This window comes from Camelus ferus, chromosome 6 (assembly GCF_009834535.1).
Source record: "Camelus ferus isolate YT-003-E chromosome 6, BCGSAC_Cfer_1.0, whole genome shotgun sequence".
Taxonomy (NCBI): Eukaryota; Metazoa; Chordata; class Mammalia; order Artiodactyla; family Camelidae; genus Camelus; species Camelus ferus.
The window spans coordinates 14,605,746-14,632,844 of record NC_045701.1 but is presented as its reverse complement, the minus strand read 5'-3'; the positions used below and the strand labels follow the sequence as shown (position 1 = coordinate 14,632,844).

General features: G+C 34.2%; 1 protein-coding gene across 1 annotated transcript in view; it reads right to left on the bottom strand.

The window, feature by feature from the left end:
- Nucleotides 1-27,099, bottom strand: part of DMXL2 (Dmx like 2) — a 132,121-nt gene that overhangs the window by 74,534 nt on the left and 30,488 nt on the right. Inside the window, 10 exon segments of the mRNA XM_032481200.1 lie at nt 22-143; nt 491-689; nt 691-1,143; nt 1,145-1,189; nt 1,814-2,085; nt 2,564-2,803; nt 7,062-7,236; nt 9,788-9,971; nt 12,123-12,301; nt 26,852-26,918. Coding sequence (XP_032337091.1) covers nt 22-143; nt 491-689; nt 691-1,143; nt 1,145-1,189; nt 1,814-2,085; nt 2,564-2,803; nt 7,062-7,236; nt 9,788-9,971; nt 12,123-12,301; nt 26,852-26,918 — 1,936 coding nt within the window.

Here is a 27,099-nt window from a genome sequence, read left to right as displayed (position 1 = left end):
TAAAGATAAGCAAATACTTACTGAAGATTCTGGATCTGACAGTTCATCCAATAATTTCCTTGCATCTACCACAGCTTGGTAGAGTCTCAGATTTTTGCCATCAGAAGCAACAAAGCAAGCGCTTGCAGAATTGCAGTATGTGCCTGAGAAAGCAAACCCTTTGTATTATGATATATAGTTCATTATTAGCACTGCCTGAAGTATGAGAAAAAACAGTCACACTTCTCCTTTTAGGCATAACCATGGTTCAGAATCATAACTAAACAGATACAATAGATATAAAATTATTAAGAAAAATTTCAATAGAAAATAGGTTATGAGAAGGAAGATTAAAAAAAATTTCTAGAAACTCTAGACATCAATCAGTCTGGTGCCTACATTCTGAATACTTATTAAGAATCCTCCTGATAATGACAAACAGACAGCATTTTGTATATACATAACAGTTTTGAAGCTTCTATTAAATTTCACTATTAAAACGAGCACTTACCTAGACAGTAACTGGGAATAAGAGTTGGAAGCCAAGCAACATTAGAGAAGGCTGAAGTATGTAAAGAGTTAATTCGTGCCAACTCTGATACTCCTCCAGTGTATGACAAAGGTCCTATCGGGTCCACGCGCCACAGGATGAGCTCACTGTAGATGGCATTCGGGTCATGAAATGTGCGTGTGGCTGCATTTCTAAGAGGCTTGTTTCGAGGAAACTTTCATGTGTCTTCCAGGATCCATTAACCTATTTAATTTACTGTCTGGTTCCCACTGACAATCTGATTCAGGAGTCAACAGAGCATTATGATGAGATGATGTCAATAACAGTGGTAAAACTGAATGACATGCCAAGTCATTAAGGTGAAATCGATGACCACAGTATCTAAATTTGTGAGAAACAGTTAGAACAGTGGTAAAGGCAGACTTATCAGCAAAAGTGACTGCCCACTGATTTAAAGAGCCATCTATGTGTTTCGAGACCATCATCACTGTGGGAGCTAAAATGTTCATATGTGTGCTGTGTGATCTAGAGTGTGGCTGTGATCCCTGAGGACTGCACACAGGCATCGTATCTTGGTGTAACAGGGTGTGGTGAGATTCTTTCGTAGCATTTATACAGGCATACATCATGATATTTTTACTAAGAGAGCTTGCAGTCACCAGATGGAAATGCAACAGGAATCCGAGAAGAAAAAGAAACCTGAAAAACACAGTTATATGATTCAGTGTAAGTAGTCTGCCTCCTCTCAAGAGTCTTCCAAAAATACTTCTATTTTCAAAATGTCAAACTTCAGCTTTCAAGCCAAAAATATTTTCAACCTCATTATGGTCTAATCCCTTTCCTCTATTTATGTAATATCATATCTCTATTCTTAGCCCAGAAGACTGAAGAAATAAAGTTTCAAGTGCCTTGCTGATAACATCTAAATGACTACAACCACAGATCTAAATAAATATCTTTCAGAAAGATAACACATAAAGATAGCTAGATTTAATTAATAAAACTGGGGAGAAGGGGACTCATTCTCAGTCACATTTTAGGGTAGTTTCTTAAATTTATTCAAAATATTATGAATTTCCAGAAAAAAAGCTAATACACATATATTCAAATATTCAGTATCACATTTCAAAGTCAAATTCATTTTACTTTTAATTAATCAAGTTTGTAAAATTTGTGATCATTGCTCCTCATTGGTAGTAAGTTGTTCTCTTCACAGTTGCTTATCAAAAACAAAATCATTGAGTATTTCTGAAAACCTACTAAATCTGAATAGCATCTCTCTTTTTTTTAAGAAATGTTGAAAACTGCTTCAGTAAAATATACCTGGACTTGTCTAAATATTCCAGGATTATATTCATCCAAGTACTTTACATGCCACACTAGGAAGGTACCATCCACAGGGTGTATGGTGAAAAGCATGTCAGGGTTCTTATTCCATTCTGTTAGCAGCATTTCGATCTTCCGGTCAAGCAGGACTGTAGGCAGAGGCATTGGCACACTAGGACGTGAACAGGTTCTAGGACTTCCCTCTCTTTCTCCATCTTCATGTTCCGATGATCCTGTACCTGCCTCAGATTCTCTATCCAGGGATAATTCTAAATCAGAAAATAAACTTATCAGTACATATTAGTAATACTATAAAATTATTTTACATACTAGACTATCCATAAATAGCATATAACTTTAGAGATCATAAATTCCTTTTCCTACTTATGGCCAGGAAAAAAAAAAGGAAGGAAACTTTTCTGGTCTGAACTGAAAATTACTATATTTCTTCATTTTAGATGAATAAAAATTTCATTCACACTATCATTATTATTATCATTATTAGCAAAACTTGGCCACCCACCCCCCCTCAAAAAAAAAAAAACCATGGCTTCCAAAGTAATACATTACTCAATGCAATATAACAAAGCAGAGAGAGTTAAATCACAGATGGTCTATAGCACTGGTCAGTAAACACCTATGGAATCAATGGAAAAGTGAGAAGGAAGGGAAGATTACAAACCAAAAGTGGTATCACAAAAAGTTGCCAACCAGAAAAAAAGAAAAATCTGAACACAGGACACTAACCATGGTCCAGTTTCATATGTAAGCCCCTCTCTCTTTCCTCCTGTGAATGTTCCTCATCTTCTCTATCTCCTTCATCGCTTTCATGATCTATCTGCTTTTCAGAAAGTTTCCTTAATTGCTGCATAAATATTTCAATAGATGATGTAAAATGAAATTCTTTGTTGTTTAACCAGTGAACTACAAAGCCCCCATTTCCATCATCAATGTTAAATACAGTGCCAACCAAGACATTTGGAATATCTGTGGAATAAAAAAAAAAAAGGATTCAGTATCAATTTTTAATGTCTTAAAATATTATAAGTGCTTATAAAGACTAATTCCATGACACAGGAAACATGCTAAACAAAAAGTCAATGTAACTCTAGCAGAATTTGTAAAACTTTTAACTGAATTTAATGGTAAATGTAAATATTAAAAACTAATGACACAGACCTATATGGAGTTAAATTACTAATTTAAAAACCAAATACACCAAATGCACAAACCTTTATTGAATCCTGGTTTGGCGATGAGGGAAGAGAAATATAAAACAGAAATGCAACTATACAAGAAATTTTTGAGATAACTGAAATTTAAATATGAACTGAATATTAGAGATTATGAGATTATTTCTAATTTTCTTAGGTATGATAATGTATTATGATTACATAAGAGAATTCCTTTATTCTCAGGAGATGCTCATTAACTATGTAAGGGTGATGTGCCATGATGTGTGTAATTTACTTTGAAAAGATTAAGGAAAAATTTCACTCACATACACACATACATATGTGTCTATACAGAGAGAATATAGCAACTGGCAAAATGTTAGCAATTGTTGACTCAAAGTGAATGAAATGAGTGTTAACTGTACCATTCATCCAACTTTTATGAATGTTTTAAATTTTCCTAAAAAGTTGGGAGAAAATCATCTCAAGGAAGAACATAGGAAGGCACGCAAATTTATAGTGTTTTTTCTCCATTTGGGGTAACTGAAATGCATGCTATAGACCAGTTCATGTAAAACAGTGTAATTCAAAAATATACCTCCTTAATCCCAAATCAAATTATAAATAATACATTCAATATAAAGGGAAAATGAGTCCTCTGCAAAAAGAAGTGAAAATCTAAAGATGAAATGCATAGGATATTCTAGGAGTGCTTTACTAATGAGTATCAATGTTAAATAAACTTTCAAGTTGTTCTCTCTCCAGTTCCTGGATGACAGTCCTGGTTTTCTGATAGAAAAAACAAATCATATAAAATAGGATCTGTAAATTAACAATCTTGTAAGACACATCCCTTACATACCTATGAAATATTCTTGTTAAAAATGTTTAACCAAAATCTTATCATGGACAGATACTCAGCCTGCAAGACATCCTACAAGATAAACACAAGATAGCCTTTTTGAGACTGACCTTTTTTAACAACTGAGGGACAAAGAGACTATTTTCGATTAATGCAGTTTAAAGAAATAACAAATGCATTTTAATAAGAATCTATATGAAAACAAATATACGTATGTATATGTATGACTGAAACATGGTGCTGTACACCCCACTCAACATGTTACTGACTACACTTCAATTTAAAAAAAATTTTATGATAAAATAACGCCATTTGCTGCAACATGGATGGCCCTGGACAATGTCATTCTTAGTGAAGTAAGCTAGAAAGAGAAAGAAAAACACCTTAGACATCACTCATATGTGAAATCTTAAAAAAAAAAAAAAAAAAAAAGACAAATGAACTTATATATAAAACAGAAACTGACTCACAGACATAGAATACAGACCTGTGGTTGCCAGGGGGGAGGAGGGTGAGAAGGGATAGACTGGGAGTTTGAGATCTGCAGATACTGACTGGTATGTATAAAATAGATAAACAAGTTTATACTGTATAGCACAGGGAAATACATTCAATACCTTGTGGTAGCTCGTGGTGAAAAAGAATGAGAAAATGAATATATATATATTCATGCATGACTGAAGAATTGTGCTGTACACCAGAAATTGACACAACATTGTAAACTGACTATATCTCAATTTAAAAAAAAATTTTAAATAAACTTAATGGAAGAGTAAAAAATAAAATAAATTTTAAAAATAAAAATAATCTATATTTTAAAATGAACTATAATATATTAGATGAAATTATTTTTTCTACATTCCCTGCATGCAGTAACAGTACTGAGGTTACAAAGGCAAATACTCCTTTTATTAGAAGACACATTTTGAGATATTTTGGAAATGTCATAGAATATTCAGAGGGTAAAGGAAAATGCTGGCAGAACTTTACTTTCAAACGGCTCAGCCAAAAATAGGGGAGGAAGGAGTAAAGACATATATATAGAGGCAGAAGAGAGGAAAAAGAGCAAACATGACAAGAGGTTAACAACTGGTGAATCTGGGTAAAGGGTATATGGTATTCGCTGTACTAAAGCTTTGGCTTTACTGCAGGATTCAAAATGCTTTCCTGAAAAAAAAGTGGAGAAGAGTCCTGCAAAATTATTTGCATTTGCAATCAATTTGATCAACCTAAATGTCGTATTTATATATCATACCTACAAATGCATGATATTAAATATTTGTACAAAATAATTTTTTAAATAATATGAAGGTAAGTTAGGGTGAAGATGTTAAAAGTGGTTAAATGGTGAGGTTTTTAAAGATGCTGGAAGACAAGGCCCAATGGCTACAGGATATAACCAGTACTCAGACTCAAATGATCAGTCAGAATGCGTATCCACAGGGGACAGTCCTGTGATCCTATTCCATTTGATCAGGATAGTGTATACAGTTAAAAAGCCAAGGTTTCTAACATTTATTGAGTTTACTGCATACTACTACTAACTACATTTTGTTTGAAGTTAGGTCTTCATCACAGTCAATAACTCAAGATGAGGTTCTTTAAAAAGGTTAAAAGTTTATAAAAATCTAAAATCACCACCATTTTGAAAACAAGTAATGTTATAAAGACAATCCTGGAATATAATTAATATGTTAGATCAGAAAACTAATACAATCAAAGTAACATTTAATCAGCTAGAACAGTGCTATTCAATAGAAATATAATGCAAACAAATGCAAGACAAATACGTAATTTTTATTCTACTAGCCACACTATAAGAGGGAAAAAGAAACAGGTAAACTTAATTATAACAACATATTTTATTTGACCCAATAAATGCAAAATATCATTTCCAGATGTAATCAATATTAAAGAAAATTATTCATAAAGACCTTACATTGTTTTATTGTTTCAAAGTGTTAGCAATCCAGTGTGTATTTTACAGTATATCTCAGTTTGGACTAACCACATTTCAAGTGCTCAAAGAGCTGTATGTGGTTAGTGGCTACCACAGTGGACAGCACATATCTGACAGGGCCACTGCTCAATGGGGGAAAGCATCGAAAGGTCACTCTTTTGGAACTGTATTTACTGAATATCACCTTTATATAAATAAACATTGAAAAATAAAATCCGGGGAAGGGGGTGGGAAGGGATAAACAGGGAGTTCGAGATTTGCAGTACTGTCTGGGATGTGTAAAACAGATAAATAAGTTTATACTGCATAGCACAGGGAAGGATATTCAGTACCTTGTAGTAGCTCATGGTGAAAAAGAATAAGAAAATGAATGTATGTATATTCATGCAAGACTGAAAAATTGTGCTGTACACCAGGAATTGACACATTGTAAACTGACTATATTTCAATTAAAAAAAAAATAAAAAACAAATAAAATAAAATCCTCTGCACCCTGAAGCAAAAGACTTCCATTTCAAAATAAAAATGAGTATAACTTTATATAAATATAGTTCTACCAGCAATGTGATATGAAACTTACAGGTCTTCTCAAGTGTTTTTCATGTAGAAAGAAAACAATGTTTTTTTTTTTTAAACAATGACCTTAAATAAAAGCTTTTGAATATGCTTTTGCCAACACTGAACCTGCCTCAAAATACTTTTCAACCACATGGGTAGAAAAGAGCAAAAAGAAAGTATCAAGGTTAGTAAGAAAAAGTGTCTTTTCCTAGGTGTGGGACAAGAAAGTCTATGGGAGTAGAGAATAAGATATGCTGAAATATGAGAGCAACTATGCAAAAATACACTTAAAGTCATGAAGAAGAGCTGAGAAGAAAGAATAATAGTGAAAATATAAAAAGGAGGAAAATCACCCAAATTAACCAGGCTGCCACCACTTGTGTTCGTTCTCAGTTTCATTCATTCTCAGTAAATTAGAGTTTCTCAGTTTTAATTTACTTAGAAACCTTGCTGTACGCTGGATAAACAATGCTGCTGAAAAAACTTATTTGAAGTTATCCCCTGAGAATCATATTCTCGATTTAAGAAAAGGTACCTTATATTATATTCCTATTGCAAATAAGGAGTATTTTAGAAGGAAACATGGCGTACTGACATAAAATTAAAAACAGGGTATAAAAGTTGTCCCACTTTTCTATTTACTTATCTTATTTCAGCATATTTACAAGAAATAAAACTACTATCCTTTACCTGTGGCAGGATTGATGCTTGCTGCAATGTGAAAATGACACAGAGCATTTGCGTGGTGGGAAATGTGTCTCTGAACTTCATGTGTTGCCATCTGGTCAGGCGTTAATTCAGCGTGAGTTACAAGAACAGAAGACCTCCTTTGCCCTTTTCTTAGATTTTTCAAATGGTGTATTGTCTAAAACAGAAAAATAATTACTAACTCCCAAGTCTGGAAAGTCTAATAAATGCCAATCAAAGTACTTTCAGTTACTAAGGATTCTACAAGTTTCCTCTCTGTAAAACCTGACCATCTTAAAGGAAATTTTAACTACAATAGAACAATTTTGAATGTATTCTCCATTGGTCTTGTAAATTATAGTTCAAGGCAGCAGTTGCTCAAAAATACTTATTAATATTATCTACAGAAACCCCTACTAAAATTAGCAGTCCAAAGTCTAGTTTTTTCAGGATATCCCGGAACTGAGATGAAACTTACTAGTCATAAAACTTAAAATTAAAAAAAAAAAAGGAATCCATATCTTCCTACCAGGAAGAGTAATATTTCTCCCCAAATTTTTCACCTAGAGCTAAACAGTCAACTAAAATAATCTAACATATGACCTCTATTATAAAGATAAAAAGAGAGTACAAAAATATACAATGACAAGGGGTATCTACTCAGATAAGAGCAGCCAGGAATGACCTCACGTAAGTGTTGACCTATGGGATTTGCTTAAATTGAGACACGTCTCTGTGATAAAAATTCTCCACTGGCATACTGAATCATCTGAACTATCTGGACATGAGGCCATGTCACTCTCAGCACGACCTTTTCTGCACACTGTAACCCCACCTTCACCACATTTCCTTACTCTGTCACCTAACCCACCCCCAAAACCATGCTTTATAATAGTATCTCATTCTTTTCCTTTGTTCTTCACATTCAGTTAAGTTAAACGTAGCATCCTCTCAGTTCTTTCTGCACTGAAGTGAAACATCTGGTCCTTCCTTTCAATTTCCACAGCCCTTATCCCTTTTCATGTGGAAAACAGTATCAGCTCTACGGTGTGTCCTCTGCCTCTGGTCTCCTTGCTCTGGAGTTGCTTATTTCTCTGATTATACGTCTCAAGTTATTCTCACTCCATCTTTGACATTAATCATTATTTTTAATTAGTTTAGCAAGGCTGGTATAATATTGGCTGGTTATTTTCTCTAGGAACAAAGTGTATAACTTAAGCACATACAGAATTATACAGACCTTATAGTTAGGAGTTTTGTAGGAAAGGACATTAGAAAGAAAAATAGTTCATAAGTCAGATAATTAGGATTTTTCTATTAAAAACAATTTTAACATTATTAATAACATTATTAAAAGTAGCAAAAGTGTATCAAATCACTGATTACATCTTTAGTTACATTTTGGCTTTTATTTTATGTAGCAGTTAGTAATTCAATTTAATACTTGAAAAGCAATATATTAGGTAACATGGAGGATAAAAAGACATCTAAAAGCCCTTAGTCTCCAAAAACTCATGTAATTTAAAGGTAAAATATGTTACACAAGTATATACAAATGATTGGAAACATCTAGTAAATTAAATACTTTATCCCACTAAATTTCAATCAATAGCAAAACAAAACTGTTCTGACTTCTGGTTTTAATTCCATTTATGCTTTAAATGTTGAAAAAATTTATAAATAATGCCCAATCACAGACAGTATCAGAGCAGAACTACTTTATATGAAACCTTTAAGGACCACACCCTTGGCCTTATCACAAACCCAAAAATATTTCTGCTTGCTAAAACTGCAAAGCCATTTTGGCTATACAATCATTAAAGTGTCAATGTAAATGTACAATGTAAAAGTATAATTAGTAATGTAGACAGATGTTTGTAACACATCAAGTATAAAAAACCAGTTATAAAACATTACTGTATAAAATGATCTCAATCATTCAAATAAAGACAAAGAACATATACACACACAAACTGGAATAGTTGGTTTATAAATTTCACATTTTTTTCTCTTTCCTAGACTAACTTAGAATAATCATATTCTTCGTGTAATAAAAAGTCACATGAAAAATCAAGAAAATTAGTAACCTACGTTTATTATAATAAATCTCTGATAATTTTCAATAATGTGTTTATCTCATTTTATTCCCTAATCATAATGGACACAACAGTTCCTACTGTATCATAAATAATCTGATTTCTTAGAAAGCACTTTTATTTCATATATTTTGTATTTAAAAGTTGGAAAAATTATTTCACTTTCAAAATATATAATTGTGTTAAATTTTTAATTTTAATAAGTTCATTTACTATCTTAACAATATCTTTATCCCTAAGGATCATTTGATAGTCATTTTAAGTAAAACAAAAATAAAATTTAATCCTTATGAAACAAAAGCAAATTTTTTTAATTGAAAAACAAAATATTTTTAATTACAACCAATTTCAAGAACTTTTACATGTTTTTACTAATCAAAGATGCTTACTTCTAGAGATTTTCACATTTGACATGCAAAACGAAAGAATTAAATTTATATTATTTACCTAGACTACAAATCTGAAATCATTACTATCTGTATATGGCTTCTACGTGGCATAAAATAAGTAAGAATTCTTTGCTATTAATTTCATTATTATGTGTACCATGTGCACTATCTGCATCTTAGCTTACGAATTCCCACCAGATTCACATTATCTTCAAAATTCATCTACGATTTTAAATAACAGTACCTCAAGAGCGTGTTGTATTCTGTCTTTGTGCCTTCCAGCATGAGCAAGATTGCTGGCAACGCTGGAAGTGGTAGTCTCACAAATCTGCTCACCCAGAAGACAGTCTTCCGGTAATAAGGTTTCTGCCCAGAGCCGGCAGACACCATCATGGCATGAAGTCAATAACACATTACAGACAGACCCTCTAACAACAAAGAGAAACAAACAAAAGTTACTATGAGGCTCAATGCTATCAATTAATTAAAGGCTACTAATACTTAGTTCTTCATGCATAAAGATTACATTAGTGCAAAACTAACAGTATGATCTATGTGTAGTTAATTTTCCAATAATGATAATGGATTTCCACTGATTATTACACTCTCACCAACCCCCATTTATTACCTGCTCAGACCTGCAAGGTAGCAGGCTGGATACAGGGTGCAATCAATTACCATAAAATAAGAACAACTTAACAGTCCCTTAACACTCACTTTAATTCATTAGAATTATGCCTTGAACAGCTAAACTAAATGACAGTAGAGTATGCTTCCAACTGCTTTAGAAATTACGCTGTGGAGAAAGAGTGGTCCATCAAAGAGCCTGAAAGCACACACAGTACTGCTGGGGACATCACAAAAACTAGGAAACGGTCCTGACAAAGGAAACAGAAATTAATGCCAGGTTACACATGTGCTGCTTGAGAACAAGGCTCTGGAGGATTGGTACCTTTTAAGCAAAACAAACTAAACAGCTAAAGAAAACCTAGTCATTGCAAAGTGCAGAATGACCATAATAAAAGATCATTAAATGTAATTAAACTAGGTGGCTTATGGCAAGAGCTGCAGAATTTTGCTTGATCCTCCTTATAAATAGTTACAAATAGGTAAACAAGTGAGCATATTCATAATAAAACTGTATGGAGAATATAACTTCAAACTGTAAATCAATTTCCATTAAGTAAAAATATCACAGCATCAAGCCGCTGAAGTGATTTAACTGCTAACTATGGGAAAATCTCCCATTAAAAAATACTTACATAGAGTCTGACTCACAGGTAGTATTTTGCAAATGTTTTCAATAGACGCAAATAAGCAGATTGTTACAGTAATCTTTTAGATTCCAAAAATGGATAAATTCCCCAAGTTATTTACCAAGCACCTCTATAATATGTGCTATATTTCCCATTAGGTGTAAACAGTGCTCAGATATATTTAACAGATGAAGTAATCCTCCATCAAGAATGAATAGAGTTCCAAGAAGCATTTTTAGAACTGTATGTGTAATACCGGAACCATCTGTATGGACTTCTTTGTAGTTTGCTTAATCTTCTAAACATTTTTCAGAGACGCTACGAGGAAAAAGTTACAGTAATAAATTCTCTGAGAAGTTTCTGTTGATAGCCCCGATAAGAAAAATCTGGCTAATTTATTCACTGTATCTGATACGCTTTCCCACCATATGTATTCCTGACAGTTTATTGCTATGGTTTATTTTCCCTCAATGTGTGCTTTCCTGTGCCTTACAAACGCTTCCTTCCTAGAATCTACTGCTGCTGCTACGACTGACAACGCCAGCTAACGCTGCCTGGGATACGCAAAGGCCCGTATAAGCATTCACACGTACCCACACACTTCAGTCTCATATGGCTCTCTGAGGTACATGCAGGTACTACCTCATTCTACAGAGGCATAGAGAGCTTAAGAAATTTAATCAAAAGTTCACACACCGAAAAAAAAAAAAAAGACATCTGTTAGCATCTATCCCTAGCATTAAAAACTGCATGAGAACAAAAGATCTATTTATCTTGTTTGCTGCCATATCCCCAGTGCTCAAAACATGAAAAGTGCTCAAAATATACTTAAATACATGAATAAATTTTTTTTTAATTTTTAAAATGCTCACAAAGCTTGTAACAGCAGAATTTGTTTTTTTGTTTTTAATTTTATTTTTTATTGAAGTGTAGTTGATTTATGTTAGTTTCAGATGTATAGCAAAGCAATTCAGTTATACATGTTTTTTCTTTTCAGATTCTTTTCCATTATATATTATTAAATAAGAAATTAAATATAGTTCCCTGTGCTATACAGTAGGTCCTTGTTTTTTATCTATTTTATATATAGTAGTTTGTATCTGTTCATCTCAAACTCCTAATTTATCCCTCCCCGTCTTTTCCCCATTGGTAACCATAGTTTATTTTCTACGTCTGAACAACAGCAGGATTTGAATTCAGGCAACTGACACCCAGAACCTGTGCTCTAAACTGCCACCATGTCAATTAAAAGAACCTTTGTTTTCATTATTTTTATAAACATATAACTATACCAACTGAAGTTACATGACACAGTTGTCTAACCTGGGCATATACTTGCTAGTTTTACGCCATGAAAAACCCGTCACAGCCCGGGGATGTGCCAAATAAACAAAGGAAAACTGGGTAGATGCCTGTCTCCTTTTCACTTCATGATGATCCTGAGGTATAATTGAAGACTTCCAACCAGTCATAGGATACCATACTTTCAAAAGACAATCATCCTGCAAAAATACATAGGTCAACATAAAATTAATTCGTACACACACAATTCAAAATTTAAGTAGTCTGAAGAAGCTTTAAAAATAAAGCTATATACAAAAACTAACAGGTGACCTATATATAGTACAAAACCAAATCTAAAATGATGCTTATTACTCTAAATAATACTATTCTTTAGAAATAAGTGGACAATGTGTCCATTAACAATATTCTCTACATCATGTTGGTTTTCAAATAGAGATCGATGCCAAATTCCCCCACTTCAATAAACAAGGGTAGCTCTGAAACCAGATGCCAGCTTGGATGAAATAAGAAAGGACAGGAAGAAGCCATGTTATCAGTCATTATTATCATCTTCTCCTTTTTGAAGAGATCTGAAAGGATGAAACAAATCCTTTTTCGATATGAATTGCTCCTTACTCTAAGTCAGGAACCAGCAAACTTCTGTAAAGGGCCAAGTCAGTAAGGCTTTGTGGACCACAAAGCCTGTGACAGAGATTCTTCTTGGTTTTTTTTTTTTCTTTTAACTCTTTAAAAAGTAAAAACCATCCTTGGCTCATGGACCAAAGTTTTCTGATCCCTACTTCTAACATGATGAGAAGGCATTTAGGCAGTTTTCAGGAACCACCTCTATGACCACTTAAGATATTTACAGATATAACAACAGGCACTGACTTTATCACTTTATTTAGTTCTAAGAATTTTGTTAAAGGTCTGAATAATTTTATCTTATTTAAAGAAACTATCTCCTTTATAATGCTTCATCTTCAAAGGTGAAAAGTACACAAAGGAAAATAGTAAAATGATACCATTTATGTAAAAATCTTAATCTCTTAAGAAACAATGAAATTACGTATTCCTGAAAAATGTGTATAAGTCCAAATATTTTCACCTGGACTAGACAGACTTGTTTTTTTCCATCTTAGTGCTCATGTTCAAACTATACCGCATAATGTATGTTTCCATTAAGGTCTCACTTGGGCATCTGACTTACACAGGAAATCTCTTTAAGTTCCGATTCTGAGACAACCACTAAACAATGCACTAGTTCCTTTCCTCCAAGTACTTTGCTCACCTGAGCATCATTTTCACCTAACCAAATTTACTCCACAAACTATGGCAGTAGTTTCAGACTATGTACTATAAAAACCCTGGAGGTACCTCAGAGCCTCTGCAAGTCATAAATGGAAGTCAGAGAGCTTCCACACGCAGGGAGCAATCCAGCCCCTTCCCGCATTTCCACAAGCCTCCACCTCAAATGAACCAGCCCCATCACTTTCATCTGTTACTGTCTAAAATCACACAAAATTAAACCAGGAAACAGACAAGAAAGACAGCAAGAAAATTCCCAAATATTTGTAAACTAAACAAAACACTTCAAATTTGATTTGAACTGAATGAAAACGAAAGCAAAACATCAAAATTTGGGAGTTGCAGCTACATTAGTGCTTAGAAGGAAATGTATAGCTTTAAATGCTCACGTCAGAAAAGGTCTCAATCAATGGTTTAAGCTTCTACCTGAAGCATCAGTAAAAGAGCAAAGTGAACCACATTAAAGAGATGTAGGAATAAAAACCAATGAAATAAAATACAAAAAATATAAAGAAATCAATAAATCCAAAAGCTATTTTTGAAGACATTAATAAAATTCATAATCTATATAGAGTAATCAAAAGTATTTGGAGAGAAAACACAAATTACCATTATCAAGAATGAAAGAGGGACAAAGAGGTATCACCTCACACCAGTCAGAATGGCCATCATTCAAAAGTCTACAAATGACAAATGCTGGAGAGGCTGTGGAGAAAAGGGAACCCTCCTACACTGCTGGTGGAAATGCAGTTTGGTGCAGCCACTGTGGAAAACAGTATGGAGATTCCTCCAAAGACCAGGAATAGACTTACCATATGACCCAGGAATCCAGCTCCTGGGCATATATCCAGAAGGAACCCTACTTCAAAAAGACACCTGCACCCCAATGTTCACAGCAGCACTATTTACAATAGCCAAGACATGGAAACAGCTTAAATGTCCATCAACAGATGACTGGATAAAGAAGAGGTGGTATGTTTATACAATGGAATACTATTCAGCCATAAAAACAACAACATAATGCCATTTGCAGAAACATGGATGGCCCTGGAGAATGTAATTCTAAGTGAAGTAAGCCAGAAAGAGAAAGAAAAATACCATATGAGATCGCTCATATGTGGAATCTTAAAAAAAGAAAAGAAAAAGACAAGTGAACATAAATACAAAACAGAAACAGACTCATAGACATAAAATACAAACTTGTGGTTGCCAGGGGGGAGGAGGGTTGGAAGGGACAGACTGGGGGTTCGAAATCTGTAGATACTGACAGGTATATATAGAATAGATAAACAAGATTATACTGTATAGCACAGGGAAATGTATACAAGATCTTGTGGTAGCTCACGGTGAAAAAGAATGTGACAATGAATACATGTATGTTCATATATAACGGAAAAATTGTGCTCTACACTGGAAATTGACACAACATTGTAAATTGACTAACTCAATAAAATGAAATTTTTGAAAAAAGAATGAAAGAGGGGACTACAGATCCTGCAAATATTATAACAACAACAAGGGAATATTAAGAACAATTTTATCATAATAAATTCAACAATTTCAGTTAAATTCCTTGAAAAAAAATTTCCCAAAAATTGACAAAGGAAGAAATATAAAACCTCAATAGCTGTACATCTATTAAAGATGCTGAATTCACAATTTGAAATCTTCTTACCAAAAAACAAAACCCTAAAACAACTAAAATGCTAGGCCCAGATGGCTTTCCTGATGAATTTTACCAAACATCTAGGGAAGAAATAGCACCAATCCTTCACAAATTATTTCAGAAAACTGAGGGAAAGGACTCGTTGTAAAGGGCAGTATTATTACCCAGATACTACAACCAAAGACATAAGAAAACTGTGCATGAATCTCTTTCATGAACAAAGATTCAAATATCTTTAATAAATTAGTAGCAAACCTAATCCAGCAGTATATTAAAAAAAAATCATGACCAAGTGGAGTTTATCCTAGCAAAGAAAAGCAGGTTTGACACTGCAAAAATCAATCATCATATTTTATCATATTAACAGAATGAAAAAGAATTCTTACATAATTATCTCTTTATATACAGAAAAAGCATTTGACAAAAGTAAACACTAATTCATAAGGAGAAAAACACTCTCAGCATGGGAACAGGGACTAGGACAAATAGAAGGGACATACTCAACATGATCAAATCAATCTACAATAAACCTACTAATCACATCATGTGTAATGGTGAAAGACAATGCTTTTCCCATAAAACTGGGAGCAATACAAGAATCACTGCTCTCATCGACTCTACTCAACACTGTACTAGTCCTGGTACTTGCAAAATATTGGGTAAGAGAAAAAAACAAAAGGCATACAGATTAGAAAGGAAGAAGTAAAACTGTCTTTATTTACAAAATCCTAAGAAACCTACCAAAAAAGGCTGCTAGAGCTGACAAGCAAGGTCATAAAACTAAGGATCAAAATTCAAAAATCAACTCTATTTCTATATGTTAGCAACAATTGGAAATATAATTTCCTTAAGTATCTTTTACATTAGGAAGATAACAAACACTGCTAAGGGAAAGAAAACCTAAATAAAAACATTTATAGATCAGAAGACCAAAAGTAACTGATGTATAATTCTTCCCAAACTGACCTCTAGAGATACAATGTAAACACAATCAAAATCACAGAAAGTTTTTTGTAGAAACTGACAATATCTGTGTGGAAATCAAGGCTGACACCACCAAAAATATTTTAAAAGAAGAGGACAAAGTCAGGTGATTCCCACTACCTGATTTCAAAATTAACTAAAAGGCTACAATAACCAAGATACATTATTAGCATATTTATTAACAGAACAAAATAGAGACCAGGAACAGATCCACAAATGTACGGATAATTGATTTTCAACAAAGCTGTCTAAGAAATTCAATGGAGAATGGACTGCCTTTTTAAGAAATGCCACTGTAATATCTTGATATCCCTTTGAGAAAAAACTGACTTCAAATTAAAAAAAAAATCTCAAAGTGTAAAAGTCAAAACTATAAAACTTCTAAAAGAAAACACAGTAAAGTATCTTTGTGACTTCTGGGTAGACAAAGATTTCTTATATCTACGACCCAAAAGCACAAACCAATAAAAAAAAAAATAATTGCTAAGTTGGACTTCTTCAAAATTAAAAACTTCTGAACATCAAAAGACATCCAAAAAAATGAAAAGGCAAGTCACAGGCTGGGAGAAAATATCTACAACACATTTATCTCTCAATTTTGCTAGAATATGAAAAGAACTCTTAAACTCTATAATAACGAGAAAACCAATCCAATTTTTTTAATGAGCAAAGGACAAATAAACTCTATCAACAAAAGTATACAATAAGCATGTGCTCAATATTGTTAGACATCAGGGAAATACATATTAAAACCACAATAAGACACAATTACACAACTATTAGAATGACTAATATTAAAAAGGCTGACAATACCAAATCTTGGCAGGAAAGTGGAGCAACTGAAACTATTCAATTACTAGTGGGCATGCAAAATGGTACAACTTTGGAAAGGGTTTGGTACTTTTTTGTAAAGTACCATGTGACCCACTAATTCCACTCCTAGGTATTTTTTACCCATAAGAAATAAAAAGAAATGTTTACAGAAAGACTTGCAAATGAATGGTCATGATATATTTGTTCATTTTAGCTTAAAACTCCAACTAACCTAAATATCCATCAACAGGTGAATGGCTAAACAAATTATAATACATTCATATACTATATCATGGAATGGAATATATATGGAATATAAAATGGAATTCAACTCGGAAATAAAAAGAACAAATTATTGATGCACACAAAATGGATGAATCACAAAACACCGTGCTAAGTGCAAGAATTCAGACACAAAAGAGTACGTACTATACAATTTCATTTACATGAAACCCCAGCGAAGACAAGTCTAATCAACAGTGGTAACAGCAGAGCAGCTATTTACTACCTGGAACTAGGGATGGGAGTGAGGATTAACTGGAAAGAGGTAAAACAAAACCCTATGAGATGACAGAACTGTCCTGTAACTTGATGGTGGTGATGATTACACAGGTCTCTAAGTCTGTCAAAATTCACTGACCTGAACATTTTTTAAACAATTTTATTTTATGTTAATTACATATAATTACACCATATAAAGTTAATTATAAAAAAATAACAGGGCAAGATTTATGTACAAGGATATTCATTTTTAATAGTAGTAGAAAAAAATTAGAGCCACTAAATGTTCATTGATAGTTGTCTGGTTAAATTATGGCACATATCCATTCATATGATGGAAAATTATGTCACCTTTAAAAAGAATAGATGTATGCATATTAACCTATCTATCTATGATACAGTAAGTGAAGAAATCACCTTAAACAATATGTATGTACACACACACAGACTTCTGTGTGGTTTACAAAGGCATAGAAAAGTCTAAAAGAATATATATTAAATGAGAGCAGTGACTTTGGGGGGGTGAAAGAGGGAGGGCTACCTGCCGGGGGATTTTCATTTTCTCTGCATGTTTCTCTTAACAATAAATACATATCATGTTTAAAAAGTTATTTCCACATTAAAGGGGGGAATAAAGGTCAATAAGCCAATCCTTAAATAACTGAAACACTGAATCTAGGAACAGACTCGCTCTCAAGAAGGGGATGAGAAGTTTCTGAGAACAGTCTGTAATCTGCTCCCTCCCTTCCTGCCACAATCACTCTCACAAATTTTTCTCATCCTAGCCCTTAGAAAGCTCAATGTTTTACTCAAAAAAGGTAATCTTCTATTAAAGAAAAATGTTCTTGGAAAAACCAAAACTATTTTAAGTAACTTTCAAATTTTACAAAATAACCAACTGTTACAGTGTTCAGATACAAACTTTATAAACTAAATTTATTCATAGTGATTAGAATAATGTAAAAACAAAGTTTAGTAAAACAAAATTCATAAAAATAAACGAGATAAACATCTAGCAAGCAAACCAGAAAAAAAAATTCTTGAGCTGAAGATTTAATCAAGTATGTCTTGTGGGGACAAAGGGCTCTTTAATAAGTAAGACCTTACTTTAAGCTCAAATAAAAAGTGAAAATACTCTTAATTTACCACACTTACTAAAAACAGATCTTACCACAAAAGTGCTCAATGAAGTATAATATTAAAAATCCTGAAGGTAGTTGGATTTGAGTCCCCAAAACCCAAAACATCTGAACCAAAATTCTGCCATGTGTAGCAGAGGCGGTAGAAAATGCTTTCTAGTGGCAGATCACAGTTACCATCTGTTTCATCAAGTCAAACTTGGCTTTATTAACAGCAGCAGAACAGATTGGAGGGAAGAGGGAGCCAACATTACAAAGATAGTTTCTGTTCTTTTTATCAAAAGGCTCTTAATTAGATGTGGTATCTGAAACATTTGGCTCCTAGTTAAATTGAACATTGAAATCTTAAGAAAATGTGACTAATAAAATATTAAAAATACTCAATAATCAATTGTTAAGACTGTGTACAATAAAAATTCAGAGAAAGAAGATACTGGCATTATGGAATACGCATACAAATCACCTCTGAGGAGCTTAAAATCTCTCATTTTAGAGGACGTGCTTTTAGACTTACTACTTACTTTTGTCTCAAGCACAAATGTATCTTTCAGATTCATCAGGGATGAGAGTTCAGATAAGAAGATATTCAGACAATGAGTAATGATCATCTGACATAGCCCATTAATAGTTTTTAAAGCACCAAGTGACCTTGTCAAGAGACCATATATCCTAAAATGCTCTCAAGGTTTTAGCCAGTTGTGACACACAGCAGAGGCAAACATCACACACTAGGTAAGTAAAGGGAGACAATCAGAAACATTAAGAATATATATATGAGAGAAGTCAGCTACAAGCCCTGTCATACAGCTAGAGAGACATAAATTCTGCCGATAACCCAAGTGAGCTCGGAAGATGATTCTGCCCCAGCCAAGCCTCCAGGTAAGAATTCTGCCCCGGTGACACCTTTATTGCAGCCTTCAGAGTCCCTCATCACAGTACACGGCTAAGCCATCTCCAGGCACCTAGCCCACGGAAAGCTGAGGTAATCAATGTGTGGTTTTAAGCTCCTAAGTTTGAGGTAACTTGTTATGCAATAATAGAAAACTAATACAGACTCCTAGACATAGTGTTAGGAGTGAAATTCAGGCAGGTGAAGGGAACAGAATGTACAGTGGGAGGTGAGATGCAATTTTAAAAGGGGTGCTTAGGGAGAGCCTCACTGAGACAGTGACCCTCAAGGGGAAAAGCCACACGGGTCTCTGGGGGAAGGAGTTTTCTAGGTAAAGAGAACAACAGTGCAATAGAAAACAAGGAGGAAAACTTGGAGACAACAACTAACAAGCAACCCTTTCAAGATGCTCTAAGGAGGGCAAAGAAATTAACAGAAGCTGAGAGGGAAGGTCAAGAGATACTTTTTGTTATCGTTGTTTGTTTAAGAGAGGGACCGATTACCGCACGTCTGGTATGCTATGCTGTATGAGTCAGCTCACGCTGCCATAACAAAGTATCCTGGACTGGGTTGCTTAATAAAGAAATGTATTATCTCCCAGTTCTGGAGGCTGGAAGTCTCAGATTAGGGTGTCAGCATGGTTGGGTTCTGGTGACAGCTCTCTTCCTGGAAGACAACCACCTTCTTTCCATGTCTTCATGTGGGGGACAGACAGCAAGCTCTCTGGTGGAATCTTTCTTCTAAGGGTACTATTCCTATTGTGAGGGTCACCCTCATGAACTTATCTAACCTTAATTACCTCCAAAAGGCCCCATCTCCAAATATCATCACTTGGGGGGTGGGGGTTAGGGCTTCAACATATGAATTTGGGAGGGGGACACAAATATTCAATTCATAACATATGCTAGTAGGATGCCCAAAGGGAGAAGGAGAAACTAAGTAAGAGAGGGTATGACTGTAATAATGAGCCAGGTAAGCAAGGACAAGTGCCATCCCGTCCACAAGTGAAGGAATTGGTCCCGCATAAGAGTGGACAGTGCATCCATGGCAACACAAGGGAAGGCAGAACATACAGGCTCCAACGGAGGGGGATGGATAGATACAGGTGGGTGATGGCAGCTTATCAAAGTTCTCTTCTGAGTACCTATTTTCTTAGGCAAGAATCCACAGTAAACAAATGCTAGCATGGGAGTGCAGACTGTCATAAGGGAATTCACCAACATCCAGTGGCACAGAGCTTCAGTTTTACATACAGCAGCTACACAGAGACAACGCAGTGCACACACAACGTAAGTCAAACCAGAGGTACCTGCATACTACCAAAAGAAAAGACCTATGGACTATCCTTAAATGAAAGGGTGAAATCAAGAAAAAGTCCTCTCTGGAAAGGGATATGATAAGGAAGATTTCATCTGCACCTGGACTTTAAGTACAGAAAGAGGTCTCTGCTGGGTATTTGTAACCACAAAATGGGCCTCATGAGACCCAAGTGTACACTGTGTGGACTACTTCCAAGCTGAGAATTTACTTAGAGTAGGGTGTGCCTCCAAGTGCCTGGTACAAGTTACATAAACCTTTTCTGGAAGAATGCATACTTACCCAAGCCTCAAAGCACTCTCGAGACACACTTGCAACAAATACTTTCTCAATGAAATACAAAGCCAGCTGATTATGGTGCTTTGAAATCCAAAACACCTATGTTAAAATCCCAGCTCCGCCTTCTGCCTGTCTCTGTTTCCAGGAAGTTCTCAAGCTGCAGTTTCCCCTTCTGTACAAGGAGAGAGTAGCGCTTGCCCCATAGGCTTTTTGAAGGCACACTTTCTGGTACATAACTCTCACCAATTAGTAGTCACTGTCATTACGGTACCAGTAGTTATTCTTCTAACCACAAATTACTTGTAAATTCTACTTAGTAATGTAAAATAAAAGTTGTCACCACCAATAAAATACTTCTGCACCATCTACCTCCACCCCACAATAATTGAATGTGACTCTAATCCATTCTCTGGACAATCCATGGATCAAAGAATGAATCACAATAAAAATTAGAAAAAATTATATTTAGAATAATAATGAAAATAATACATATCAAAAGTCATGACATGAAAGAAACTTGTGGGATAAAGCTAAAGCTCAGAGGAAAATCTAGTGTTAAACATATATATACTTAAAAAAAGGCTGAACATTCATCTCAAAAAGTTTTGGGGAGAAAAAAAAAACCAGAACAACCAAACAGAAATTAATAAAAGAACAGATATACAAAACCAAAAGTCAGTTTTCTGAAAAGATTTATAAAATTCATTGACCCTTAGTGCGATGAATCAAGAAAAAAAGAGAGGAAGCACAATCAATATCAAAAATGAAAAAAAATCATCACATGTGAATTATAGACATTAAAAAGATAACATGTTTCGCACAACTTTATATCAATAAATTTGAAAATTTAGATAAAACTGGCAAATTCTAGATAAATATAACTAATCAAACCTGACATAAAAAAGAAATAAATCTAAATAGCCCTCCAACTATTTTAAAAATTGAATTCTACAAAGAAAACTCCTGGTCCAGATAGCTTCACTAGCAAATATTTAAGAAGAAAACCGCACTGATTTTGCACAAACTCCTTCTACAGAGTAGATAAAGAGAACTTTCTAACCCCATTTTATGAGGCCAGCATGACTTTGATATCAGAATCTGTCAAGGACATTACAGGCATACCTCAGAGATACTGGGGTTCAGTTCCAGACACTGCACTAAAACAAATACTATTGCAATAAAGGGAGTTGCACGAATTTTTTGGTTTCCCAGCACATATAAAAGTTACATTTACACTATAATTAAGTAGTCTATTAAGTGTGCAGTAATTGCATTACATCTTCAAAAAATGTACATACTTTAACTTAAAAATACTTTATTGCTAAAAAATGCTAACCATCATCTGACAATACAGGGTTGTCACAAACCTTCAATTTGAAGGAAAAAAAAAAAAAAGGACCTGCAAAGCACAATAAAACTAGGTATGCCTACACAAAAAAGGAAAAATTATTTCCAAATCTCACTCTAACACATAGATCACATAAATCTGAAACAAAATATTAGCAAAGCAAATCCAGCAGGGATATCACATTACAGTGAAGTTGGGATTATTCCAGAAACACAAAGTTTATTTAACACCTGAAAATACGTCCATTTATTTCATTTTATTAAGAGAGAAAACAGGGGGAGAGGTATAGCTTAGTGGTAGAGTGCATGCTTAGCATGCCCGAGGTCCTGGGTTCAATCCCCAGCACCTCCACTAACAATAAAAAAAATTTGAAAAAATAAGAAAATAATGATAATATCCTTAGATGCAGAAAAAGTATTTGCTAAGATCTAACATCATTTGTGATTAAAAACTAAAATTCTAGCAATCTACAAATAAGGAAACTTCCTTTATCTGAAAAACAGTATCTACAGTAAACATCTACAGTAAATATATTGAATGGTGACACAATGAAGGGTATCCTTTTGAGATTGGGAACAAGAAAAGGATACCTACTCTCACCACCTTTATTCAGTACTATACTAGAGGCCCTAAATACTTCAGTAAAAAAAAAGAAAAAGATATAAAACACTTAAGACTTAGAAAAGATGAAATAAAACTGTCGTTATTCACAAATAACTGAATTATGCACACAGAAAATCTGACAGGGTCTACAGAGGACTTGTTAGAATTAATGAATTTATTAAGATTGCTAGGTATAAACCCAAAATACAAAAATTAATTACCTATCTATATACCAGTAACAATTATAAAATGAAAGTTATATAATGACAGCATTTATAACAACATCAAATATACCAAATACCGAGGCATGAATCTAACATATTTAGGACCTCTACGTAGAAAATTATAAAACATTACTGAGAGAAATAAAAAGATCTAAAATAAATGAAGGGTTATGTCATGTTCACAGATGGGAAGACTCAATTGTAAAGACGTCAATTCTCCCAAAACAGACCTATGGAATAAACGAAATACCAATCAAAATCACAGGAGGTTTTTTGTTTGTTTTGTAAAATTTATCACGCTCATTCTAAAATATATATGGAAATACAACGGGCCAAAAATAGTCACGATAATCTGAAAAAAGAAAACCAAAAAGGTAGGACTTGCTCTACCAGATATCAAGATAATTTAAAAGTTCTAACAACTAAGGTGGCATTGGCACAAGGAAAGACCAATGGACTAGAGAAAAGAACCCAGAAAAAGATCCACACTAGTACAGACATTCAATTTTGACAAAAGTGGCAATACTGAGCAATGGAGAAAGAAAAGGCTTTCCAACGAACTATGCTGGACAGCTGGATATCCACACAGAAAAAATGAAACCTGACCTCTTCCTCAAACCATACCTAAAAATTATTCCACAAAAATTTTAGACCCTAAATGTAGAAGACAAAAGATAAAATGTCCAGACTCTAAACTAGAAGTTCTGAAGTATTCTGACCCAAGGTGCCTGTGGATAGAATACAAGATAGAAAAAGTATTTTTGATACATCAACTGTATCTTCTCATGCCTTAGCAGTTTAGTGAGCCAGTTCCAACAGACAGCATTTACCTATCTTCACCTGAGCTTTCCAGGAACTGTTTATAAGTACAGAGAATTAATGCTCTTCCCTCACCAGCCCTCAACCAAGGATGTGTGTCCGTGTGATGTGTGTAAAGAACACGTATGAGGAACACCATGTTGTGAGGAGCACTAGCTCCCAGAGTTACCCAAAGATTTAAGCTTGTTCACCACCTGCATGATAATGTACCCTTTTTTAAGCACCCTCAGTGACCTGCCTCAAATCCAGGATATTTCTTTATGATCACTCCCCATATTAATTACGTGTACGTGAATCCTTGTCTGGGGGTCTGCCTCTTGAGAAACCAAGAAAGCCAAGACCCAGAGTTACCATGAACTTGAGTTGGGGAAAACAATTACTTCTCTACTTTCATAACTGCTAACTGAAGGAAATGCTGAATTTCAGTTATGAATATCTTGCACATACCAACACACCCAAGTGATATTAGCAGTACTTACAACTTTGTCTCTAACAAATCAAAGATGTTTTAATATTACAAGACAGCTGCTGCAGATACCTCCAAACATTTTTTGCACTCCTCACTACTTTGAAATTGTTGGTTATTAGTTTACTACTAAACTGCAAACGATTGCAGTCTTTCTGCGTATAATGTTGTGCAGTCTTCCTCTCTATAATGTCATCAGCTGTTGAGCAACTACCTCTGTGCCAAGTACTCATTCAACCACAAAACAGTTGAGTGTTCTACAACTGAAGATTAACTCAAAGAGCTCTGGGTGAATTCTGATGTTCTTGGAAAACCTATCTTTGCCTCGTAAAGGATAACATGGAAGTTTTAATTCCACATCCAACAACTAAATACAATTAAGTTTTAACTTGTGATTTTTAAATGTAATTTTTGTTACTTATTGTATTACCAAAAAAGTACATAATTGATATTATCACAAATTTACTTTTTAATATCTTGAAGCTATATTTCAATAACTATATGGTATCATTGTTATAAGTTCAAAACTATTCAAAAATAAACATACTATTTGGGAATTTATACATGTGAAACTATTTTTTTTTAAAAAAGCAACAGAATGAAATAAAATTCAAGATTCCAACTGCCTGAGTGGGAAGGGAATGAGGAGATGCAAGAGGAAGATAAGGAACCTATTAGTTTTATGCCCTTGGTCTCAGTTGGGTACTGGGTACTTGTACACTTGTTTAATTATTATATCTTATATGTAAGTTTTACTTTTTTTATTCTTAAGAAATGTTTTATAATTTGAAAAGGAACATTCATAGAGTGAAAAAAAAAACTCTCAAAAATGAAAAATGTGATAGCATGGAAAAATTATTTCAAAGTTAAAGCTGAAAAATCCCCTGGAATTTAAAGCGAAAAATGAAGAGATAGAAAATGAGATGGGGGGATAAAAGTAAATTAGAGGACCGGTACAGAAGGATCCACATCTGAATAAAGGGGGATCCAGAAAGAGAGAAAAGAGAACACTAAGGGAAGGAAATAACACAAAAGAAATAATATAAAATAATCTCCCTGAACTGAAGGACACGAGTTTTCAGATTGAACCCACCAAACTGCTTGCATAAAAAAATTATCCGTTAGAGATATATACTAAAATAATTATAGATAACTGACCCATATCACGACATCTTGAGATGTCAAAACACCAGTGATAAAGGGAAGTTTTTTAAACCTCCATAAGCTGGAGCTGGGGGAGCATGGTCATACTGGCACTATACCTCTGAAACAGCAACAGTGGAAGCTAGAAGGCAATGGAACCATGACTTTAAAAATCCTCAAGGAAACTTATTTTCAACCCATTCGATGCCCAATCAAATCAAGCATGATAGAAGAAAGAATTGTTCAGACCTAAAGGACCTCAAAAAAAATTTTTTTTAATTCTTCTTTTGCAGAAAACTACTAGAGGATATCTCCATCAAAACAAGGAAAGAAGATAAACGATGCTAAGAAAAAGGAAAGTTAGCAAAGGAGAGAGGCAAAGAGACTCTCCCAAGGTTGGTAAAAGAAAATCCTAAAATGACAGCTCTACTATTTAAGACTTGGAGAACAACAAAGCCAGACTGGAGCAAAGAGAACCCACATTTCCAGGATAACTCCTGCGTGGGCTCATACTGTGACAAGATTCAAAGACTGTCAGAGGTACAGGGGATGGATGAGGTACAGAGAAAACTGAGCGAATAACAAAACAAACTAATTAACGCCAAAGTAATTCTTCCACGAAGAATTATTTTTCACACTTTTAATAATGTGAACAATTAAATACTGACTTACCCAAACATTATGAGATACCTATATCAGAAAGGCAGGAGGGAGGGAAGTGACTATGTGTACGTGCCAAGCGGAGGTGTGGTGGGGACATCAGCTAGAGAACTGATGTCTCAGCCACCATGGCACCAAGGCCAGAGATGACACATAAAACTGAAAGGGGAAAAAAAAAATCAATGGGAACATAAACAAATTATTCAATAGGGAAAGAAACACCAAAGTATGCAATTTTATGAGCAACTGCCTCCAGGACACAGGAATTAAGAGTGGGAAGAAGTAAGAGCTTCTTTTCACTGTGAATCTAGTAGTACTATTTTACTTTTTATAGTATGTATATATGCTGGGGGTTTTTTTAAGTTAATTTTTAAAAATCATAAGTTTTTGAAAAAGTCAAATAAAAACAAAAATAGCCATTATTTCCCAGGTGCCAACTATCCATGGAGAAGATACCAGATCTTTTACAAATACTATCACTACTCCTCAGGCCAGCTTCGTAATGTAGGATTTTCCCAACTGACAGATGAGAACACTGAAAATGAGAATGAACAAGAAACCTTTTTAATTGTTTTGCTTCTTCTGTTTATGTTTTGTTTGGTCGTTTACCTTTCCAGCGGTAGCAAAATATTCACCATCAGGGGACCATTCCATCAGATGTACAGATACTGAGGTTCTATAAAGACAGAGTTAAACTGTTAGCATTTTTAAAGTCTGGAATGCTGTCTATATAAACAGTCAAAATAAGATTTTCATATCATCAAAACAAGAGTGTTTTCAACTCTCTAAAAATAAGTATTTCACCTCCCTGAAAATATAAATGAATTCATTACAACGAATCCAAAGTTCACTTTGGG